Source organism: Bos mutus, chromosome 3 (genome assembly GCF_027580195.1).
Source record: "Bos mutus isolate GX-2022 chromosome 3, NWIPB_WYAK_1.1, whole genome shotgun sequence".
NCBI lineage: Eukaryota > Metazoa > Chordata > Mammalia > Artiodactyla > Bovidae > Bos > Bos mutus.
Genome location: NC_091619.1, coordinates 19,732,786 through 19,751,961, shown reverse-complemented (window position 1 = coordinate 19,751,961; position 19,176 = coordinate 19,732,786). Strand labels below are relative to the sequence as shown.

Below are 19,176 nucleotides of genomic sequence, written 5' to 3'. Positions count from 1 at the left end.
CCGTACACTGCAGGGCAGCTCAGCCCCTGCGCCATAGCTCCTAAAGCCCGCATGCTCTAGAGTCTGCTTGCTGCAACTACTGAAGCCCTCATGCCTTCCAGCCTGTCCTCCACAAAAAGAGAAGCCATCACAATGAGAAGCCCACGTACCACAACTGGAGAGTAGCCCCTGATTACTGCAGCTAGAGAAAGCCCTTGTACAGCAGTGAAGACCCAGTGCAGACAAAAATAAAGGAAAAAAAAAAAAAAAAAACCAAAAAAACCCTATTAATTTGTGGTCAGTTAATCTTTTAGGACTTCCATGGTGGCTCAAACAGTAGAGTCTGCCTGCACTGCGGAAGACCTGGGTTCGATCCCTGGGTCAGGAAGATCCCCTGGGTCAGGAAGAAGGAAATGGCAACCCACTCCAGTATTCAAGCTTGGAAAATCCCATGGGCAGAGGAGCCTGGTGGGCTACAGTCCATGGGGTTGCAAAGAGGTGGACACGACTAAGCGACTTCACTTTGAACTTCTTAATCTTTAACAAGTGTGCCAAGACCAATTAATGGGGAAAGAATAGTCTTTCAACAAATGGTGCTCCAGTAACTGGAAATAAATTCATTTGTGTCTTTTTTTTTTAAGATTCCACATGAGTAATATTATATGTTACTTGTCTTTCTCTACCTGACTTGATTTACTTAGTATGTCCATCCATGTTGTTGCAAATGGCATTACTTCATTCTTTTTAAAAATATACTCTGAGTATCTTTTAAAATATATATATATATTTATTTGGCTGCATCGGGTCTCAGTTGTAGGATATAGCATCTTTGTTGCGTCATGCAGGATCTTTCATTGTGGCACACGAGCTCTCTAGTTGTGGCATGTAGGCTCAGCAGTTGTGGGGTGTGAGCTAAGTTGCTCCACTGAGATCTTAGTTCCCAGACCAGGGATAGAACTTGATTCCCCTGCATTGTAAGGCAGATTTTTAACTACTGTACCACCAAGGAAGACCCCATTACTTCTTTCTTTTTTTTCTAATGTTTTATTTTTTTAATTTTTTGGCTGCACCGTGCAGCATATGGGATCTTAGTTCCCCAGCCAGGGATCGAACCTGTGCACCCTGCAGTAGAAGCCTGGAGTCATAACCACTGGACCACCAGGGAAGTCCCCCTTTTTCTTGTTTTTAATGCCTGAATAACATTCGTTTGTATATATGTACCACATCTTTATCCATTCGTCAGTGGACATGTAGGTTGCTTCCGTGTCTCGGCTGTTGTAAACGGTGCTGCAGTGAACATGGGGGTGCGTATATCCTTTTGAATCTTACTTACAAAACAGAAACAGATTCACAGTCTTAGAAACAAACTAATGGTTACCAGGGGGAAGACTGGGGGCGAGGGCTGGACTGGGAGTTTGGGATTGACATGTACAGACTGCTGTATTTAAAACAGGTGACGAACAGGGACCTACTGTATAGCAGCAGGGGCCTCTGCTTGGTATTCTCTAATAACCTAAATGAGAAAAGAATTTGGAAAAACAATAGAAAATAAACGAAAAACAATTGGTGCTGCAACAACTGAAAATTCATATGTGAAAGCATTAAGTTTGATTTTACCTCAAATCACACTCAAAAGTTAAAATAGATAACTCGCCTAAATTTAAGAGCTAAAACGATGAAACTATTACAAGAAAACAGAGTGAATCTTTGTGACCTTTGATTATAATACTGTAATAGGTAGTGAACTCTTATAACTCAACAATAAAAAGACAACCCAATTAAACAGTGGGGAAAAATATGAACACACAATTCTCTCTTTCCTTTTTTCTCAATAAAAAAGAATGAAGTACTGATAACATGCTACAGGATGGATGAACTTTGAAAACATGCTAAGTGAAAGCAGTCAGAGACAAAAGGCCGCATATTGTATGATTCCTTTTATATAAAATTTCCATCATAAGCAAATCATAGAGTCAGAAAGATTAGTGATTATTAAGAGACTGGGATGAGGGAAGAATGGGGGGCATCTGCTAGGAAAAATGGAGTTTCTTTTGGGAGTGATGAAAATGTTTTAGAATTAGATAGTGGTGGTGGTCATTCAAGTGTAAAACCTACACAGTTATGCACTTTAAAAGAGTGAGTTTTATGGTATGTAAATTTTATCTTAATTTAAGGATGACATCAAGTTTTTTGTTCGTTTTTTTGTTGGTGATGGTGCTGAAATTTTGGTTTTAAAACTGATGTCATTATAAGATACAAGGATATATTGTACAACGTGGGTAATATAGCCAGTATTTTATAATAACTATAAATGGAATATAACCTTTAAAAAAAAGAGATTGGTACTACCACCACCAACAAAAACAACAAGGAAAAATAAAAAACAGTTGATGTCATTGTCCTTAATGTTTCTCAAAGAATAATAAACCCAAATGATTTCGAGAAAAGACCTTGTGGTTTAAGCTAAGAAGAGAAGCACACAGGATATGATGAAGTTTGGAGAAGCTTAAAGCATCAGGCATCCAGTGATAGACTTTTGTTTCCTTCCCTACTGTCTAGCCCATGGATGACAGTCTCATTGCTTTCCGAACTCGCTCTAAGATGCCACTGAAAGATGTTCCCTTGGGGCAGCTAGAGGCAGAGCTCCGAGCTCCAGACATCACCCCAGACATGTATGACCCCAATACAGCAGACGATGAGGACTGGAAGATGTGGCTGGGAGGACTTATGAATGATGATGTGGGGAATGAAGGTAACTGCTTTTGTTTGCATTTACTGTCCTCTCTGTCCATGGTCTCTATGGTAAAATTTTCATTAGTTAAAATCTTAAGGAAAGGGATGTTTTCAGTTGATTTAATTTTGTATTTAACAGTATACTCTAAATCAGTAGTTAAATCCCCCCTCCCTTTTTTCTGTTAAAGAGTCTTTTGGGGAATCTTTTGATTGCTAAGATTCTGCCTCTGAAACATAAATGTACATATAATTTTATATATGATTGCATGAGAGCGCATCGTTTTACTCAAAGACTATCGTGTTAGTTAAGATTCTTCCTGATGCAAGTGAAAGAATCCTAACTCTCAGCTTGCTGAAGGGCAAATAAAACCAGACTTTGGAAAGGGCAGAAAAGCCTGCAGTGGAATTGAGGCAGTTTAGGCCCACTTTCTCTCTCTACAGCTGTTACCTGTACTTCTTTTTGTCAGTCAACTCGATTCTTAAACCTTTTTTTCTACAAGGCTGGAAATATGATCATATGTATACCATTCACTTCTTGCTTTGTTCCCACATCAGAAGAAATCTCTTCTGCAGGCTCTAGTTTTAAAAGTCCAGAGGAGCAACTGTGGTTTGGTTTGATCACATACCCACTCTCTTGGTGTTGCATGGCTTTGATAGGAAGACTGTTTAAGCATGGAAGTCTGTGACTGGCAGCACCTCATAAACAATGGCTGGGATAAGCAGTTACTCAAAAGAAGTGGTAGTGTTTCCAGAAGTAGGGAAGGAGAATTGATCAGACACAAGCAACTTTGACTGCAGTCATACGTGGTGTAAGAATCCTTGCTGCAACCCTTATTTGTTTTAGAATATAAGTAAAAGTTCTTTCTTTAAAACAGTGAAATAAAGATTGTTAAAATTGTTTTTGGTGATTTTTTTTTTTAAGTGTACTGTAGTGAAAATCAGGTATCACATCATTTTGTGCAGTGTTTCTGTAAATGTAGAGGAAATGAGAGATTGCCTTAGTTTGTAGTGATTTCCAGATGATTCCTTACCCCTTTGAGAATGTGCTGAAAGCTATGCAGCCACTCCCTGGAAAAATGTCCACATCTACATACATGAAGATTTCTTATGTCACTTTCTTTGGGGAGATTTATCATTTTCTTGAGGTTCATTTATTGACATTTCCTTTTTCTATCAACCCATCTCAAAGTCCAAGGCTCACAAGGCTCAAAAACCTCTGCAGAAAGAAATGAACAGGGACAAAGATAATTCTATCGATTTTATAAAAGTCTCAGAAATTCATTGTGTTATTTGTGTTTCAGAATCCATTTGTTATACTGCTAGAATTAGAACCCAGTTTAGTTTTCCAGGAACATGTCTCAAAGAAGTCTCAGGGGGCATGAAAGCATTTTTTAAATGCATATGATACTTCATAAGCAAGCTCTGCATTTTATCCTTAGACCTAAGCTAAGACAAAGTATCGATAGTGATTACGTCTCGTGGCTTTATTAGTCCAGCAGCTTTGGTGCCTTAATTGTTAACACCTTGGTTGAAAGAGCTGAGATACTGGCTATTGAGGAGGAAAGGTCAGACTGGGTTGGCTGTCAGGATTTTGGGAGCTTGGACAGTGCTTCTCACGGAGAAGGCAGTACCAACCCACTCCAGTACTCTTGCCTGGAAAATTCTAGGGACAGGGGAGCCTGGTGGGCTGCCGTCCATGGGGTCACACAGAGTCGGACACGACTGAAGCGACTTAGCGGCAGCAGCAGCAGCAGCAGGACAGTGTTTCTCATAGTTAGTGTCTAGAATTTGAATCAGAATCAGAGTGTGTTAGGATGTTTGTGTTGGATGGTGTTAAGATGTAAATTCCATTCCAGGGCCTTGCCCTATACCTACTGAATCAGAATCTCTAATGGGTATCGTCTAGGGATCTAATTCTTACGTATCCTAAAGGTTGGAAACTACTGGCATGGGAGGAATAGAAGAGTATGATAAGGGTCAATTGAGGAAATGGAATAATGGTTAGTGGGGAGGGTGAAAATCTTTTCTTTAAAACAATTGTTTTGTTTCCTTAGTAGGATCTACTTAAAAAAGAGAATATGAATGCAGTGACTCGGGTAGATTTATAAACCACATCTACCAGCTGAGTTTAATGAGTGCTGGTAAGTAGGAAATAATGCTAGATATAGATCATAGAACCAAACTTCAGCCATATGCTGGTTTATTTTTGTAGTGTTATGTGGTTATTTTCATATGTTCCTAGTACCATCTGCTCTTCTATTAAGAGTGTCATTTGCAAAAAATGATCTAAGAGGTCTACTAATGGAGTGGGTACACCAAATTGAGGTCAGCTGGGTAGATGCTGACAGTGGGTGTTAATATCAGTCAACAAAGTAATTAGACCCAGAGGGTAGGTTCCACAATCAAGGTACTAAAAGCCAAGCAGAACTCAGAAGAAACCTTCCCAAATGATTTTTCAGCATGTTTACCAAATGAATTCTCTGAGAATATCGGCTGGCCCACTTGTATGATACAAGCAGAAGCCTTCTTTGTAGATCTTGCACCTAAACAGATGGGGGTCCAAACGTATGTACAGTATCCATTTGATATAGGCTTTCTCCAGAACTTACATTATTCGCAACATTCGTAAAGAATCTGCTCTAAAGAGGCTTACGTAGAAAGTACTGTAGAGATTCCATTCCCAAGGATTTAAAACATTTTTATTGGGGAGATAACCTATAGATGGGTGAAAAAGACTTCACATTTAAATAACTATATACAAACAATGCAGATTTATATATTGGAAACAGAATAAATGTTGAGTAAAGAATATCAGGTTAGCTAACACAGCATTGTATGTTAATTATACTCCAATAAAAATTAAAAAGATTATCAGGTTAGACTGGGGCTTATCAGTACAGATTTTTCAGTAATGGTGAATCAAAGATGTTTGTGTATATATTTTTATTTTTAATGAAAGATACTCATTTGTTGTGAAAAATCAAAACATTATGGAAGGGCACAAAGTGGAAAGGAAGAATTCCATTCTTCAGTCTTTGTTAATTCTTTCGAACTATTTTCTGTGTATCTAATCAAGCACATATTTATCTTTTTTTCCATGAAAGGCATCATACTATACATGTTATCCTGCATCTGCAACTTGCTTCTTTCACTTACTATAATTTAGAGATCTTTCTATTGTAATGTGTACAGATCTCCCTCTTCTGTTTAATGGCTGTAAGGTGGTAAGGTGTTTTTGTTTTAATTTAGTTCCTCAGTTGCGCTAGCCGCATTTCAAGTTCTCAGTTGGCTCATGTGATTACTGTTGCACAATGCATATGTATTAGAACATTTCCAGCCTTGCAGAAAGTTCTGTTAGATGATGCTCATCTAAAGTTGTCTTGGGAAGAATTTCACCTTAATATAACAATTCTGTATTTTATTGACTCCTTCACAATTTTTATTTAGCAGTCTGTAGGGAAAGAGCAAATTAGCCAAGATGGTGGTGGTCAGGCTCTCTTGCCCCACAGCCTCTTGCTCTCGCCCCACGTTTTGTAAATATATGGTTATGTAACAGCTGAGATCACTTAAAGCACTGTGCATCATGATGTACCTTCTTGGTCATGGGCCACTTTTGTTCTGTAAACACATAAAAGCTGCCCCTAAAAAGCCCTTGAGGCTGCATTATGGCTGTGTGTCAGCTGTGTCAACCATGAGTGAATACAGTGTGTCTGCTGCTTCGGCTGCTGTGCCAGCCTGGGGAGAAAAAACAGTCTGCAGTTCCTATGACTCCTTGAGTTTTCTTCTAGCTTCCCTGCTTGCGCCTTGCCTACCCTGGGTTCAGAGAATAGCGTGCACAGTGAGGAACAGCAAGACAATTGGCATAGTTGACAGGATACCCCCGAGGTAGAGGAGCCTGAGGCTCCAACACATAGCATGTGTTACCAGGAGGCCACAGTTTTCTCAGTGTGGATGCTGATGGAAGACTGGGAAGTGGCAGGTAGTTCACCAGATAGCATTGAAAAGGCATTACAGGTGGTGAGTTCCCGTTTGCCTGACAAGGTGGTATGGACTGTTGCTGGCACCGTGGGGTGGATTTTCCTAACTGCCTTGAAGGCGAATATGGATAGTGCCCTTTGTGATGCCATGCAAGTGTGCCAGTTGCAAAGAGAAGAAGAAAAGTTGGAACCTTGCCTTCTTGGTGAAACAAGAGATGCATGGCCTTGAGGAGGAACCCAGTGCCTCGGACTGTGAGGTAATGAGGGACGATGCTGACAAGGCCCTATTTACAGCAGAAAGTGAAACATGAGCAGCCTATGGCCCAGCGGGAGCATCCTCAAGGGGCCCCCAGTGTGACTGAGTTCACGACGTATTGCCCATATACTCAGGTGGAGTTGGTTGACTTGGGTAAGCAGTTTCAGCAAAAGCAAGGGGAACCGTTGGCAGCATAGCTTTTGTGAGTCTGGGACACAGGAGTGTTTGGTATCCTTTGTTCCAGGGACAGAATAGAACAGTTGGCATGTATAACCACTCACCCCTCATTGAGACAAAGGTTGCAGAATGCTAGGTGACTCATGCAGGGAGTGCCTAACCAAACACATACCCTGATGGAATGGATTAATGCCGTCATCCACACCATGTGGATGAATGCAGAACTCCCAGACACTAGCTATGGAGGCAACTGCAGCTGGAGCAGCAGTTTACCAGGTGTGAGAAGCACCCAGAGCAAGAGATACAAGCAGTTACATGAACTCGTGATGTGAGCTGTGATCCTGAAACTACAGATTCGTGATTGAGCTGTGAACGCCACAAAAAGCCCCTCTTCGAAGGGGTGGGCTGCCTCCTGTGGGAGGATTTGGTGAGCCCTTACTGAGAGAAGTAGAGGGAGAGCGTGCACGGCACCATTGAAAGTGTGAAGAGCCTGAAGGGGGCCCTAGCTGGCAGGGGCCGCTTTTGGGTTACACAGATGCAAATGTGGGCTGATTGGGTGAAGGCATACTGTTAGGGCTGTGTCCTGTCTTTAGATCTAGCTGTGTCCTCTCTTGCAGATTTAGAACAGTGTACTGTGAAGGCTGTGTCCTAGATTTAGAACAGGGTTCTGTGAAGGATGTGTGCTGTGATGTGTTACTAACTTCTGACTCTCTTGCAGATTTAGAAGTGTGAAAGCATTTGGAAGGAATCATGTGGGTGGGCTGTGAATGCTGCAGAAATCCCTCTTTGAATGGGTGGGCCTGGTGCCTGTGGGTGGTTTTGCAGGTCCTTAGTAAAAAGCCCTGCAGGGGTGGAGTTGCCCCTGTCGAGGCTTTCCTGCAGTCTCTCAAGGGCAGACGGTGGGCTGGCCATGGAAGATAAAGGCACTCCACATGCAGTGGGGGGCTCTTCTAGCCCCATGAGGGCAAGGACTGCAACATGAGTTCCAGGTGACACCGGGTGTTGCGTTTCGCTCTGCACTGGGGATGTAACTGTTTGTTGTAGCATCTACTGCTGTGTAGAACATGGGTTCGAGGATCTGTGCTAACTCACCAAGGGAGTATCGTGGAAGATGGACTGCACGTGGATTGTGAGGCGAGAGACCCTGAAGGGGTGGGATGTAAGGAAAGAGCAGGTTAGCCAAGATGCTGACGGTCAGGCTTTCTTGCCCCACGGCCTCTCTCACTCGCCTCACGTTTTATAGTCACACGATTAGGTGGCAGCTGAGGTCATTTATAGCACTGTGCATGTATGTCAGATGTACCAAGTGGTCATGGGCCACTTTTGTTCTGTAAACATATGAAAGCTCCACCTGAAAAGCCCTTGAGGCTGGGTTATGGCCGTGTGTTGACGGGGTCAACCACGAGAGAATATAGCGTGTCTGCTGCTACGGCCGCTGTGCCAGCCTGGAGAGAAGACACACGTCTGCAGTTCTATGACTCCTTGAGTTTTCTTCCAGCTTCCCTGCTTGTGCCTTGCCAACAGTGTGTGAACAGTGAGACAGAATCTAAACAACATGATAGCATCAACATTAGAGAAAATTATGAGGGAGAAAAATAGCCATATTTCTGTATTCGTATATAACAAATGTTTAGTATTTTTTGTGTATTTTTAGTTATTTCTGAGTCTTATTGTAGGGATATAATTTCGTCATGCTTATGAGTGCTATATGAGTATTGTACTTTTGTCATGTATATATTGAACATGTATATAATGCTTAAATTCTGCATGTATCTTCTGTCTTATACTGAGGCATCTGAATTATAGTCATTCCTTAATTATTGGGAATTAGGGTTATTTTTTTTTTCTTTTACTGTCAGTGCCTTTGTATAAAGAATTTTGGAAAAATATTATTTTAATGAGATGCACTACTCTAAGTGGGTTTACTGAGATAAATTATATGTTCATTTTTTTGACTTTGGCTGCATTTTGAGAAATTTAAGCCTTGTTTGGAGCGAGGAAGGAACTTAGCTTAGTGGGGAGAATAGATGAGATGAGTCAGCTGTGGGAGATGATCTATACAGAAGCACTGAGGAAAAGAAGAATAAGTAGTTTAGAAACTTCGGAATAGGGAGTTCCCTGGCGGTCCACTGGTTAGGACTCTGCCTTCACTGCCAAGGGCCTGGGTTCAATTCCTGGTGAGGGAACTAAGATCCTGCAAGCCACATGGTGTGGCCAAAAAATAAATAAATTAAAAACTTCAGAATAAATGTGCTTTTATTTATCTACCACAGAGTAGATTTCCTGTGGTGCTGAACATCTTAAATATTCTTTGGAGATATGAGTTTACCGTTGAATAAGTGTCTGAAACTTTTTTTCCCTAGATGAAGCAGATGATGATGATGATCCGGAATATAATTTCCTGGAAGACCTCGATGAACCAGACACAGAGGATTTCCGCACTGACCGGGCAGTAAGAATCACCAGTGAGTCTGTGTGTGTTATGAGTCCTGCTCTTGACTTTTCCACATCTAGCTTTGTTTACTTTGCAGAGTTTTGAGGGTGAAGCAGCCCACTCAAGACATTTAAGCTTCCTCTGCCTATTTATTTCTATAATTCTTTACATTGACATCTATATTCAGGAATCCTGTCAACATCCCACAGTCATGTATTGAGTTCAGTATTTGGCAGCGATTGTACCAAAGTAAGACATGGCCTCTGTCTGTAGGATGTCAGCTTAGTAGGGGGATACAGACAGGAACAGTTACAGTACAAAGTGATAGGTGCTGTAATAATAGCTTATATATTGGTGGCCTAAAAGAGGGTATAGTGTCCTATGTATACTATGGCTTGGGAAATGACTCACAAAATGATTCACCTTAGTTTAGAAGGAGTAATAAGGTTTTGGTGAATGGGGGCAGAGAGGGGTTTTGTAAATAGAAGAATATTTTGCAGACCATGAAATTATGAAACAGCAATACATGTATTTTGAAAATAGTAAGTAGTTTGATTTAGTTATCTGAGTTGTGGTAGGAAGTTAAGCAATGTTCAGTTCATAGAGAACCTTAGATTTGATTTTTATCTGTCAAGAAAGGTCAAAAAGTTTTAAGCAGGAAATCAATAGGAACTGATTTGGATTTTAGAAATATTATTTTGATTTAATGCCAGTTTAATGTATTGATTTTGGTGGGTAAAGAGCAAGATTGGAGGCATGGGAAACAATAACTTGGCTTGAGTCATTTTTTAAAAAAAATTATTGCATTGCTAGTTTGCCAGTAATGGATAACATGTTTCAGGAACTGTTGATTTGTATTGAGTGTGTGCAAGTCCCTGTACTTGGATAATATACACCATATGGTGAAGGTAAAATGTTGGCTCTTGACAAGGCTATGAAGAAAGATTTATCAGTGTCCAAAAGTGTTTATCATGTACCTAAATAATGTAGGTCTTTATGTAGAGAGATTATGTAAGCACAATCCTTTAAATGTTCTGTTTTGTTGCTGTAGTTCATCTTTCATATTGTTTTTGAGATTAGAGTGTCATTTTCTTTATGAAGGTCCTTCCATTTGTTTTGGTATCTTATGATAGTTAAGGTTAGAAGAAGCACTGAAAGGAAAGCACCAAGAATCAAAGAGAAAGTGTAGGAAAAAAAGGCTTGAGGATTTAGATTTTGAGAAAACTGAAGGATTGTCTTGAAAAGTATGAGAAAAACCAAGAAAGTCTTGTGTTTCAGAAACCAGGGGAAGAGTCAAGGAGTGACTGGTCCACAGTGTCGTGTGCTGGTGGTTATGAAACATTATTTGCTTGAAGCAGAAAAGTAGGAGATTGCATTTCAGTTTAGTTCTCATGCTGGAATACATTTGCCTTCCCCTTTTGTTTGTCTGTGACTTTCTTCAGTTGACCTTGAAGAACTTGGGGGCTAGGGGTGCTAAACCAGTGTGCAGTGAGAAATCTGACTGGAAGTTTTGACTGTCCCCAAACTTAACTGCTAGTAGCCTACTGTTGAAGGCTTAGCAATAAAGTAAATAGTTGATTAACATGTATTTTGTATGTAATGTATTTTATGTACTATATTCTTATAATAAAGTAAGCTAGAGAAAAGAAAATGTTATTAAGAAAATCATAAGGGAGACAAAATACATTTTTATACTACTGTTTTATGCATACTTCCAAATGTAAGTTTGTGTTAATCTGTTTACAAGATGAATTCTCTGTCAGTATCTGCATTAATATTATCTCATATGACACAGAATACTGTAGACATACATGTCACAAGCACTGGATATGAAAAATGAAAAGATAATGTGAAAAAGAAATCTGTGTTTATTTATGGTGTAAGGATTCATGTATCAATGAGGAAGAAGCAACACTATGACGGCTTGATGATAGCCTAGTGTAACTGATAGAATTGCTTCACAGTACTCTTGCCTATGGATACATGAATTGTTACAGAAATTTTATGGCATACAGTATTGCAGTCATTAAAAAATTAAGATGATGGCATCAGGTCCCATCAGGCAAACAGAACGGGGAAAAGTGGAAGCAGTGACAGACTTTATTTTCTTGGGCTCCAAAATCACTGTGGACAGTGACTGCAGCTATGAAGTTAAAAGATGTTTGCTCCTTGAAAGGAAGGCTATGACAAACCTGGACAGCATATTAAAAAGCAGAGACATCACTTTGCCGACAAAGGTCCGTACAGTTAAAGCTAATGAAGAAGCAGCAGTACGATAGCTTGATATAGTGTAATTGATAGAATTCCTTCAGCATACCCTGCCTATACACTGATGAAAGAACTGTTACAAAATTTTATGGCATACAATATTACAGTCATTAAAAAAAACTTAAGATCCTGCCATTCACTCCCATTATTTCATGGCAAATAGAAGGGTAAAAAGTGGAAGCAGTAACAGTTATTTTTTTGGGCTTCAAAATCACTGCAGATGGTGACTGCAGCCATAAAATTAAAAGACATTTGCCTCTTGGAAGACAAAATATTAAAAAGCAGAGACATCACTTTGCCGACAAAGGTCCATATTGTCAAAGCTCTGGTGTTTCCAGTATTCATCTATAGATGTCAGAATTGGACCATAAAGAAGACCAAGTGCTGAAGAATTGATGGTTTTGAACTGTTGGGACTGAATGGAGATCAAACCAGTCAATTCTAAAGGAAATCAACCCTGAATATTCATTGGAAGGACTGATGCTGAAACTGAAGCTCCAGTACTTTGGCCACCTGCTGTGAAGAGCTGACTCATTGGAAAAGACCCTGATACTGGGAAAGATTGAGGGCAGGAGTAAGGAGCAGCAGAGAATGAGATGGTTAGATAGCATCACTGACTCCGTGGACATGAATTTGAGCGATCTCTTGGAGATAGTGAAGGACAGTGGAGCCAGAGGTGGTGCAGTCCTTGGGGTCGCAAAGAGTTCAATATGACTTAGCACCTGAACAACATTACAGTCATATTCATGAACAGGATTGGAAACACTGTTAAATTTTTTATAATTGTGATAGATTGATACAGGGTTTCTCTAATTACGAGAGAGAGGCATACTGTAAGATAATGTAATTTTTTTGAAAGCATAATTATGAATCAGTAATAAAACTAACACATAGTTGAAAGTGAAAGTGTTAGTTGCTCAGTCATGTCCGACTCTTTGCAAGTCCATGGACTGTAGCCCTCCAGGCTCCTCTGTCCATGGAATTCTCCAGGCAAGAATACTGGAGTGGGTTGCCATTTCCTCCTCCAGGGGATCTTCCCAACTCAGGGATCAAACCTGGGTCTCCTGCATTGCAGGCAGTTTCTTTACTGTCTGATCCACCAGGGAAGCTCTACCACATAGTTAAATTTATGTTATATCACTCACTTTATGCCTGTGTAAGGATAGGTTATCCATTTCAATACAAGTCTTGCACAAGATTTTCTAATACGTGGGCAACGATGATGATGACACAAAAACATCTCATACACTTCTTGCCAAACAATTATTAAATTTTCACACAAAGGCAAACACATCCACCACAGATAAGTTTATTAACTGTGGGCATGATGACTGTTTACTATTCATTGAGTCATAGTGGATCATCATAAAGGCCTTTATCCTCTTTGTCTTCACATTGAATCAGCTGAGGAGTAAGAGGAGAAAGAAGGGGGTTGGTCTTACTCTTCCAGGGGTGGCAGAAGCAGAAGAGGTGGTGGAGGAGGAAGGGGTGGCCGAGAGTGTAACTTTATGGAAATACATTATAATTTCTGTCTGACTTTTTGCTTTTTCATTTCTCTAAATATGTTTCTGTATGGTCCAATCCCTCTCCCCACCATATGCTTTGGTTTCAGAGTCTATATATCATGAAGGCTTCATGCAAAAGAAATCAAAAGGAGTCTTGAATAATCAGAACTCTTCTGCCAGATTGTCTGATATCAGTTTGTTTTCTGACACAGCTTCTTTGTCTTCTTGCTCGTGGTCTGGCACTAGTCTGGGAGCACTCTTCTCCATCAAGGCATCTTCTGTTAATTCCTCTGGCCTGGTGTCTGTTAGCTCTTGAATTTCTCTAAGATCCAAAAGTTGAATCTTTACCCCCATGTTTTTTGGGCTGTATTCACAATCTCTTTCATAATTTCCTTGATTGGCTCTGTTGTAAATCCTGTGAATTCATGCATAATATCTGAACATGGTTTTCTCCAATGGGGAGTTATTGTTTCAGGTTTAATGGCTTTCTTGGATTTTTCTTTAACAGCGATGGCATCTTCAATAGTGTAATCCTTCTTCCAGACTTACATTCTCTTCATCGAGGACTCTGCTGTAGCATTGATGATCCTTTCCATAGAGTATCACGCATAATGAGGCTTACAGATCCTTATGACTGCTGATCTGAAGGCTGAATTAGAGACGTGTTCGGAGGCGAGTTGATCACTTAAGACACCTTCAGTGTTGAATTCATTGGGCTCTGGGTGGCCAGGGGCATTGTCCAATATCAAAAGAAGCTTAAAACACAAGGTATTTCCTGACTTCAGGGACAAAGCATTGATGAAACCAATCCAGAGAAAGGGCCTTCTTTTTTTTATATCCAAAGACTGGTAACTCCTGTTTATCTTTTTCTTTCAAGGCTCTCGGGGTGAGCAGCTTTATAGAGAAGGATAGTCCTGGTCATAAACGAGACCATAGTCTCTGGTACATATCGGGCAATTTAGCATTTTCTTGTAATGTCATGACTGTGCTTCTGCACTTTAGCTAGTAACAGGAGGTAACTATGAAATTATTGCAGGAGTACAGTATATGCCACAGTTACTTTTATGCAGTTACGATTTCATACTGAATCTTTATATTTGTGTTTCTCTGAGTGGCACTTTGTGTCGTCTACATTTGCATACATTTTGATAAATTTTAACTTTCAGAGTAGATTTGTGTATATTTTAATGATAGTTAATGATAAAGTAGACTAGTATCTATATGCAGTTTATGTGTTCATGGCATACCTCACTTTCTCTTAAATGTTTTATATTCTAGACTGCGGTTTGTCTGAGAGTTTTTTCGAATTGTTGCACATCCCCTTCCATTTTTCCAATAAATTTATTGAAAAAACTCTGCATATAAGTGGACCCATGTAGTTCAATTCCACGTTGTTTAAGAATCAACTGTAATTTCTCAGTGAGATCCTCCTCATTGAGGATTGACTTTCTTGCTTTGTATTCCATACGATTTTATATGTCCTTTTTAATGCTCATCTCTCTCATAATTGCTTATTTATATCTTGTCTCCTCCACTAGACTGTGAGTTTCTCATGATTTTATTGCCTTTGAGCAAGTGTTTTTCACGGTGCTGACAATATTTGCTGAAGAGTAGACTTTTCTGGGATGCCTGAATGAAGGGTCCTCCTTTCTAGTGATAGCGTTCTGTGATTGTAAGTAAAAACTGGGATAGAATTTTAATTTTGTTTCTACCCCTTGTTGTCTTACGTTATCATGTTTAATTACAGTCCTTTTAAGAGGACTTATGTGGATGATAAAAATTTAAAAATAAAGAAGCTTAGAATCACAGAGTCTGGAATGCTTCTGTGATTATGTATATTTTCCTCCCACTTAAGCATTTGTTCATAGCTTCTCTGATGTGACCTTTCAATCTGTTTGGGAACCTCTGGTGACAGGGAGTTCATCAGTTCTGCAGATGCTGTGTCCTGCTCTTGAACACCTCCTCAATTAACATTTTCCTTACTAAATCTGAATCTTTTATATTTGTTTTTCCTTTGTTCCTAAAAAATGTAACTTACTACCAAGTGTACGTAGTATAGTATGTTTCTTTTCCTACATTTTTTCTTTACTATGCTAAACATACCAAGTTTCTTCAGTTCTCTAAATGTCAGACTTTCCACACTTCAACACCCAGATTACCTTCCTCTGGATATTAGCCTTTATTTTTAGGAAAATTTCTCCTACATTACGTGTTTTTATGAAACTCTTCAAACATGTGGACACCCATATACCAGGGCTTCCCCAGTGGCTCAGTGGTAAAGAATCTGTCTGCAGTACAGGAGTTTCAGGAGATAGGGTTCAGTCCCTGGGTTGGGAAGATCCCCTGGAAGAGGGTATGGCAACCCACTATAGTATTCTTGCCTGGAAAATCCGATGGACAAAGGAGCCTGATGGGCTACAGTCCATAGGGTCGCAAAGAGTTGGACACAAATGAAGTGACTTAGCACACACACCCTCACCCATATACCCACCACCTAGCTTCTGCAGTTAAGTTTTCATATATTAATTATGCAGCTCTCCATCTATTTCTCTATCTATCTGTTAATCCTTGTTTGTTTATTCTTTTTAAAGCATTTCATAGTGAGTTGTGGATATCTAAACATTTCAGCATGCACATCATTAATTAGAACTCAGTATTGTTTACAGATTTTCTTTTTAGGTAATGTATACATACTGTAGTATAGAAATCTTTAGTGTACCATTCAGTGAGGTTTGTAGTGCCTCTTTGTTAGAGGGATGTACTCAACCCCTAAGAAGATAGAGATTCATCACCCCAAAAAGCACCTACTTGTCCCTCCAGATCAGTCCGCACATCATCCTCCCTGGTGAAACCACTGTTCTATTTTCTTATATCATAGATTAGATAGACTTGCCTCTTTTAAAGCTTCATGTAAATGGAATCATAGTATGTATTCTGTTATGTAAAGCATCTTTCACTTAGCATGATGTTTCTGAGATTCATGAATATTGCTTGTATTACCTAATTTCCTTCCTTTTTATTGCTGAGTAGGATTCCAGTGTATAAATATACCAATTTGTTTATTTGTCATCAATCCCCAGGTGTTGATGGACACCTGGGTTCTTTCTAATTTCTAGCTATCTTGAATAAAGATAGCTCTGACCTTTCTTCAAAAGTTTTGTGGACAGATGTTTCATATCTTTTGGGTCAGCTCTCTAGGGGAGGAATCATTGGTCATAAAGTAGATCTATACTTAGTTTTCTGTGAAATTGCCAGACCTTTTTTCAGTGTCTTTCCTTGTACATTGTTTTTAGAGTTCCAGTCACTGCACATCCTCACCAACATTTGGATTTTGTTTTTTTAATGCCCTCTTGAGAAGGGCTTTTATAGTGATGATCACACTCTGCTGTGATTTAGTGATATGCTTGCCTTCTTGGTTACAAGCACTGTTTTGGAGCCATTGTGTCATTGATCTTTTTGTGCACTTAAGAAACTGATTTTTCAAAATCCTAAATGTAAGACTTTAAATTTATCCCCATTATATTTCATCCAATTAATTTGAGAAAATTAGAACTCTGTCATCTGTTGGTCTGGTGATCCCTTTTAGCTTTTTATTATTTGCACATTTGATAAGTGTGTTTTCTGGGTGTTTTAGGTTGTGGATGGGATTGCTGAATAGTTCAGGCCCAAAAGTAGAGTCTTTTGATACACTACTGGAGACTTCTGTCTTGATTCCATTCAGTAGGATAGCACTGAATTCTATCTACCCATTCTCCTTTTAGTCCATCCAAGAGAGAATGTAATGACAGGAGATTTTGGTAACTAATAAACTTTGATTATCCATATCTTAGTAAAGTTTTCCTTAAGCTTTTAGATAGCCTCTTCAACACAGATTATGAATTTATCACATTATAAAATCATCTAGCTTACGTTTTTGTTTGTTTTCTCACTAGAATTTAAGCTTCATGAAAGTAAGTTTCTGTCATGTATCTGAGCATCTAGAACAGAGATTAAGGCATATAGTTGTTCAATAAATGTTTTTAAATGAATGAGTGAATGATGGATATTAATACATATGAAGATTTTGTCCAAAGCCTTGCTGAAAAAAGCTTTCTTTGTTTTCTTGAAATTCCCTGTATTGCAAAATGAAATAAACATGTGGCAACAGAATACTGTTTGGCTTTTTTGCAGAAAAGGAAGTGAATGAACTGATGGAAGAGCTGTTTGAAACTGTGAGTAATGGTCTTTGAATGAGAACTCTGGTTACTAAAGCTCTGGATTCTATACTAAAGAGCTTTGGATTCTTCAGCAAGCTCTGTCCTGTGGTCTCAGGGCCCCTCTCTCCAGAACAGTGGTCTGACCAACCCATTCTCCTTTTAGTCCACCAAGGAGAGAATGTAATGACAGGAGATTTTGGTAACTAATAAACTTTGATTATCCATATCTTAGTAAAGTTTTCCTTAAGCTTTTAGATAGCCTCTTCAACTATCACATGATAATCCTTAAAGATTGCAAACTAATTTTAGATTATTCTCAGCACAGATAATTCCCTTTCTCATACATTTCTCTCTTGAAAGATAATCTGATCATTTTGAGTTATCTGTGGTGTGTCTTTACCACTACAAGGTGATAGACTGAGAAACTTTTTTTCTGGCATAAAGATTATTCCATGTGCAGAACTGTGCAAGCCCAGAAGTGAGAAAGGATCCAGTGCAAGCTCTTTCTGTGTGCCAGCATTATTATAGTCCTGTAAACCAGTCTTCATTTTCCCCGTCACTGTTGGAGTGACTTTTACATGCCCATTCCCCAGGATAATCCTTCTTTTCCTTTGCCCTCAGTTTCAAGATGAGATGGGATTCTCCAACATGGAAGATGACGGCCCAGAAGAGGAGGAACGTGTGGCTGAGCCTCGGCCTAACTTTAACACCCCTCAGGCCTTACGGTAGGCTAACTAAAGACCTTGAGACCTAGAGTAGAGGAAAAGTGTATGTCTGAGAGTGAGTTTTGAGACGTTTTGGTTAACAATTTCCCATCCCTGACTACCTGCTGTTACTGTTATAAGGATGCTGAACCCCATTGGCAGTGTTGGGTGTGAAGTGAATAATTCTCCTTATGGGGCAGTGCAGCTCTAGACCAAGCTGTATCTGTTTGGGAAGGGAGAAAAAGCAGTAGCTGGCATTCATAGCAGCTTCTCCAGGTGAGTGGTGCTGGAGAGGTGTGTAGGACTCTGCATGGCCAGCCACAGAAGCTACCCCAAAGTTTAATAGCCACTATGTCCCTTTTGTTTTTCTGTTTGCTGTTAACATCTAGTAAAAGTTAATGAACCTTTGTTAGTCTGCAGGGCATTAACTGAGCAAACCATGAAGCACCTTCAGTAATGTCCTGGAGTCTGAAATATGTTTACTGTCCTCTTCACATGAATTAGCACTTCTCTTGTCCCACCCAGAAGGTAGAGGCTTTAATTTTCCCCCCTATATTTGTGATGAGTTTGCAGATTTCATCTGTACTTTGTTGTTATCCATTCTGAGTAGCAGCCTACTATCATTAGGTACTGGCTAGATGTCAGGGTATGGTTTGTGCCATGGATGGAACAAAGCAAAACCCAAGGACTCATAGCCTTTAATTAGTCCTTTGGTTTAACTGGAGAGCTCTGGATCCATCTGAAAGCTAGACCTTCAGGTAACGTGCGATTTAGTGAAAAAGACAAGGTATACTAACCAATGTGTAAAAGTCAGAAGTATCAGCCATTCTCCATTACATTAAATACCATAATATAATCACAAAAGAAATCTCAAGAGTTCCTTTTTCCCCCCAGGTTTGTTGAGTTATAATTGGCAAATAAGATTGTAAAGCATTGAAAGTGCACAG

General features: G+C 39.6%; 1 protein-coding gene across 7 annotated transcripts in view; it reads left to right on the top strand.

The window, feature by feature from the left end:
* GON4L (gon-4 like) overlaps nt 1–19,176 on the top strand; it is an 88,587-nt gene that overhangs the window by 42,154 nt on the left and 27,257 nt on the right. For all 7 annotated transcript variants that reach the window (XM_070367325.1, XM_070367324.1, XM_070367323.1 and 4 more), the window contains 4 exons: nt 2,539–2,731; nt 9,486–9,587; nt 17,500–17,540; nt 18,147–18,250. In XM_070367325.1, the coding sequence (XP_070223426.1) occupies nt 2,539–2,731; nt 9,486–9,587; nt 17,500–17,540; nt 18,147–18,250 (440 nt within the window). The remainder of the gene's footprint in view (nt 1–2,538; nt 2,732–9,485; nt 9,588–17,499; nt 17,541–18,146; nt 18,251–19,176) is intronic.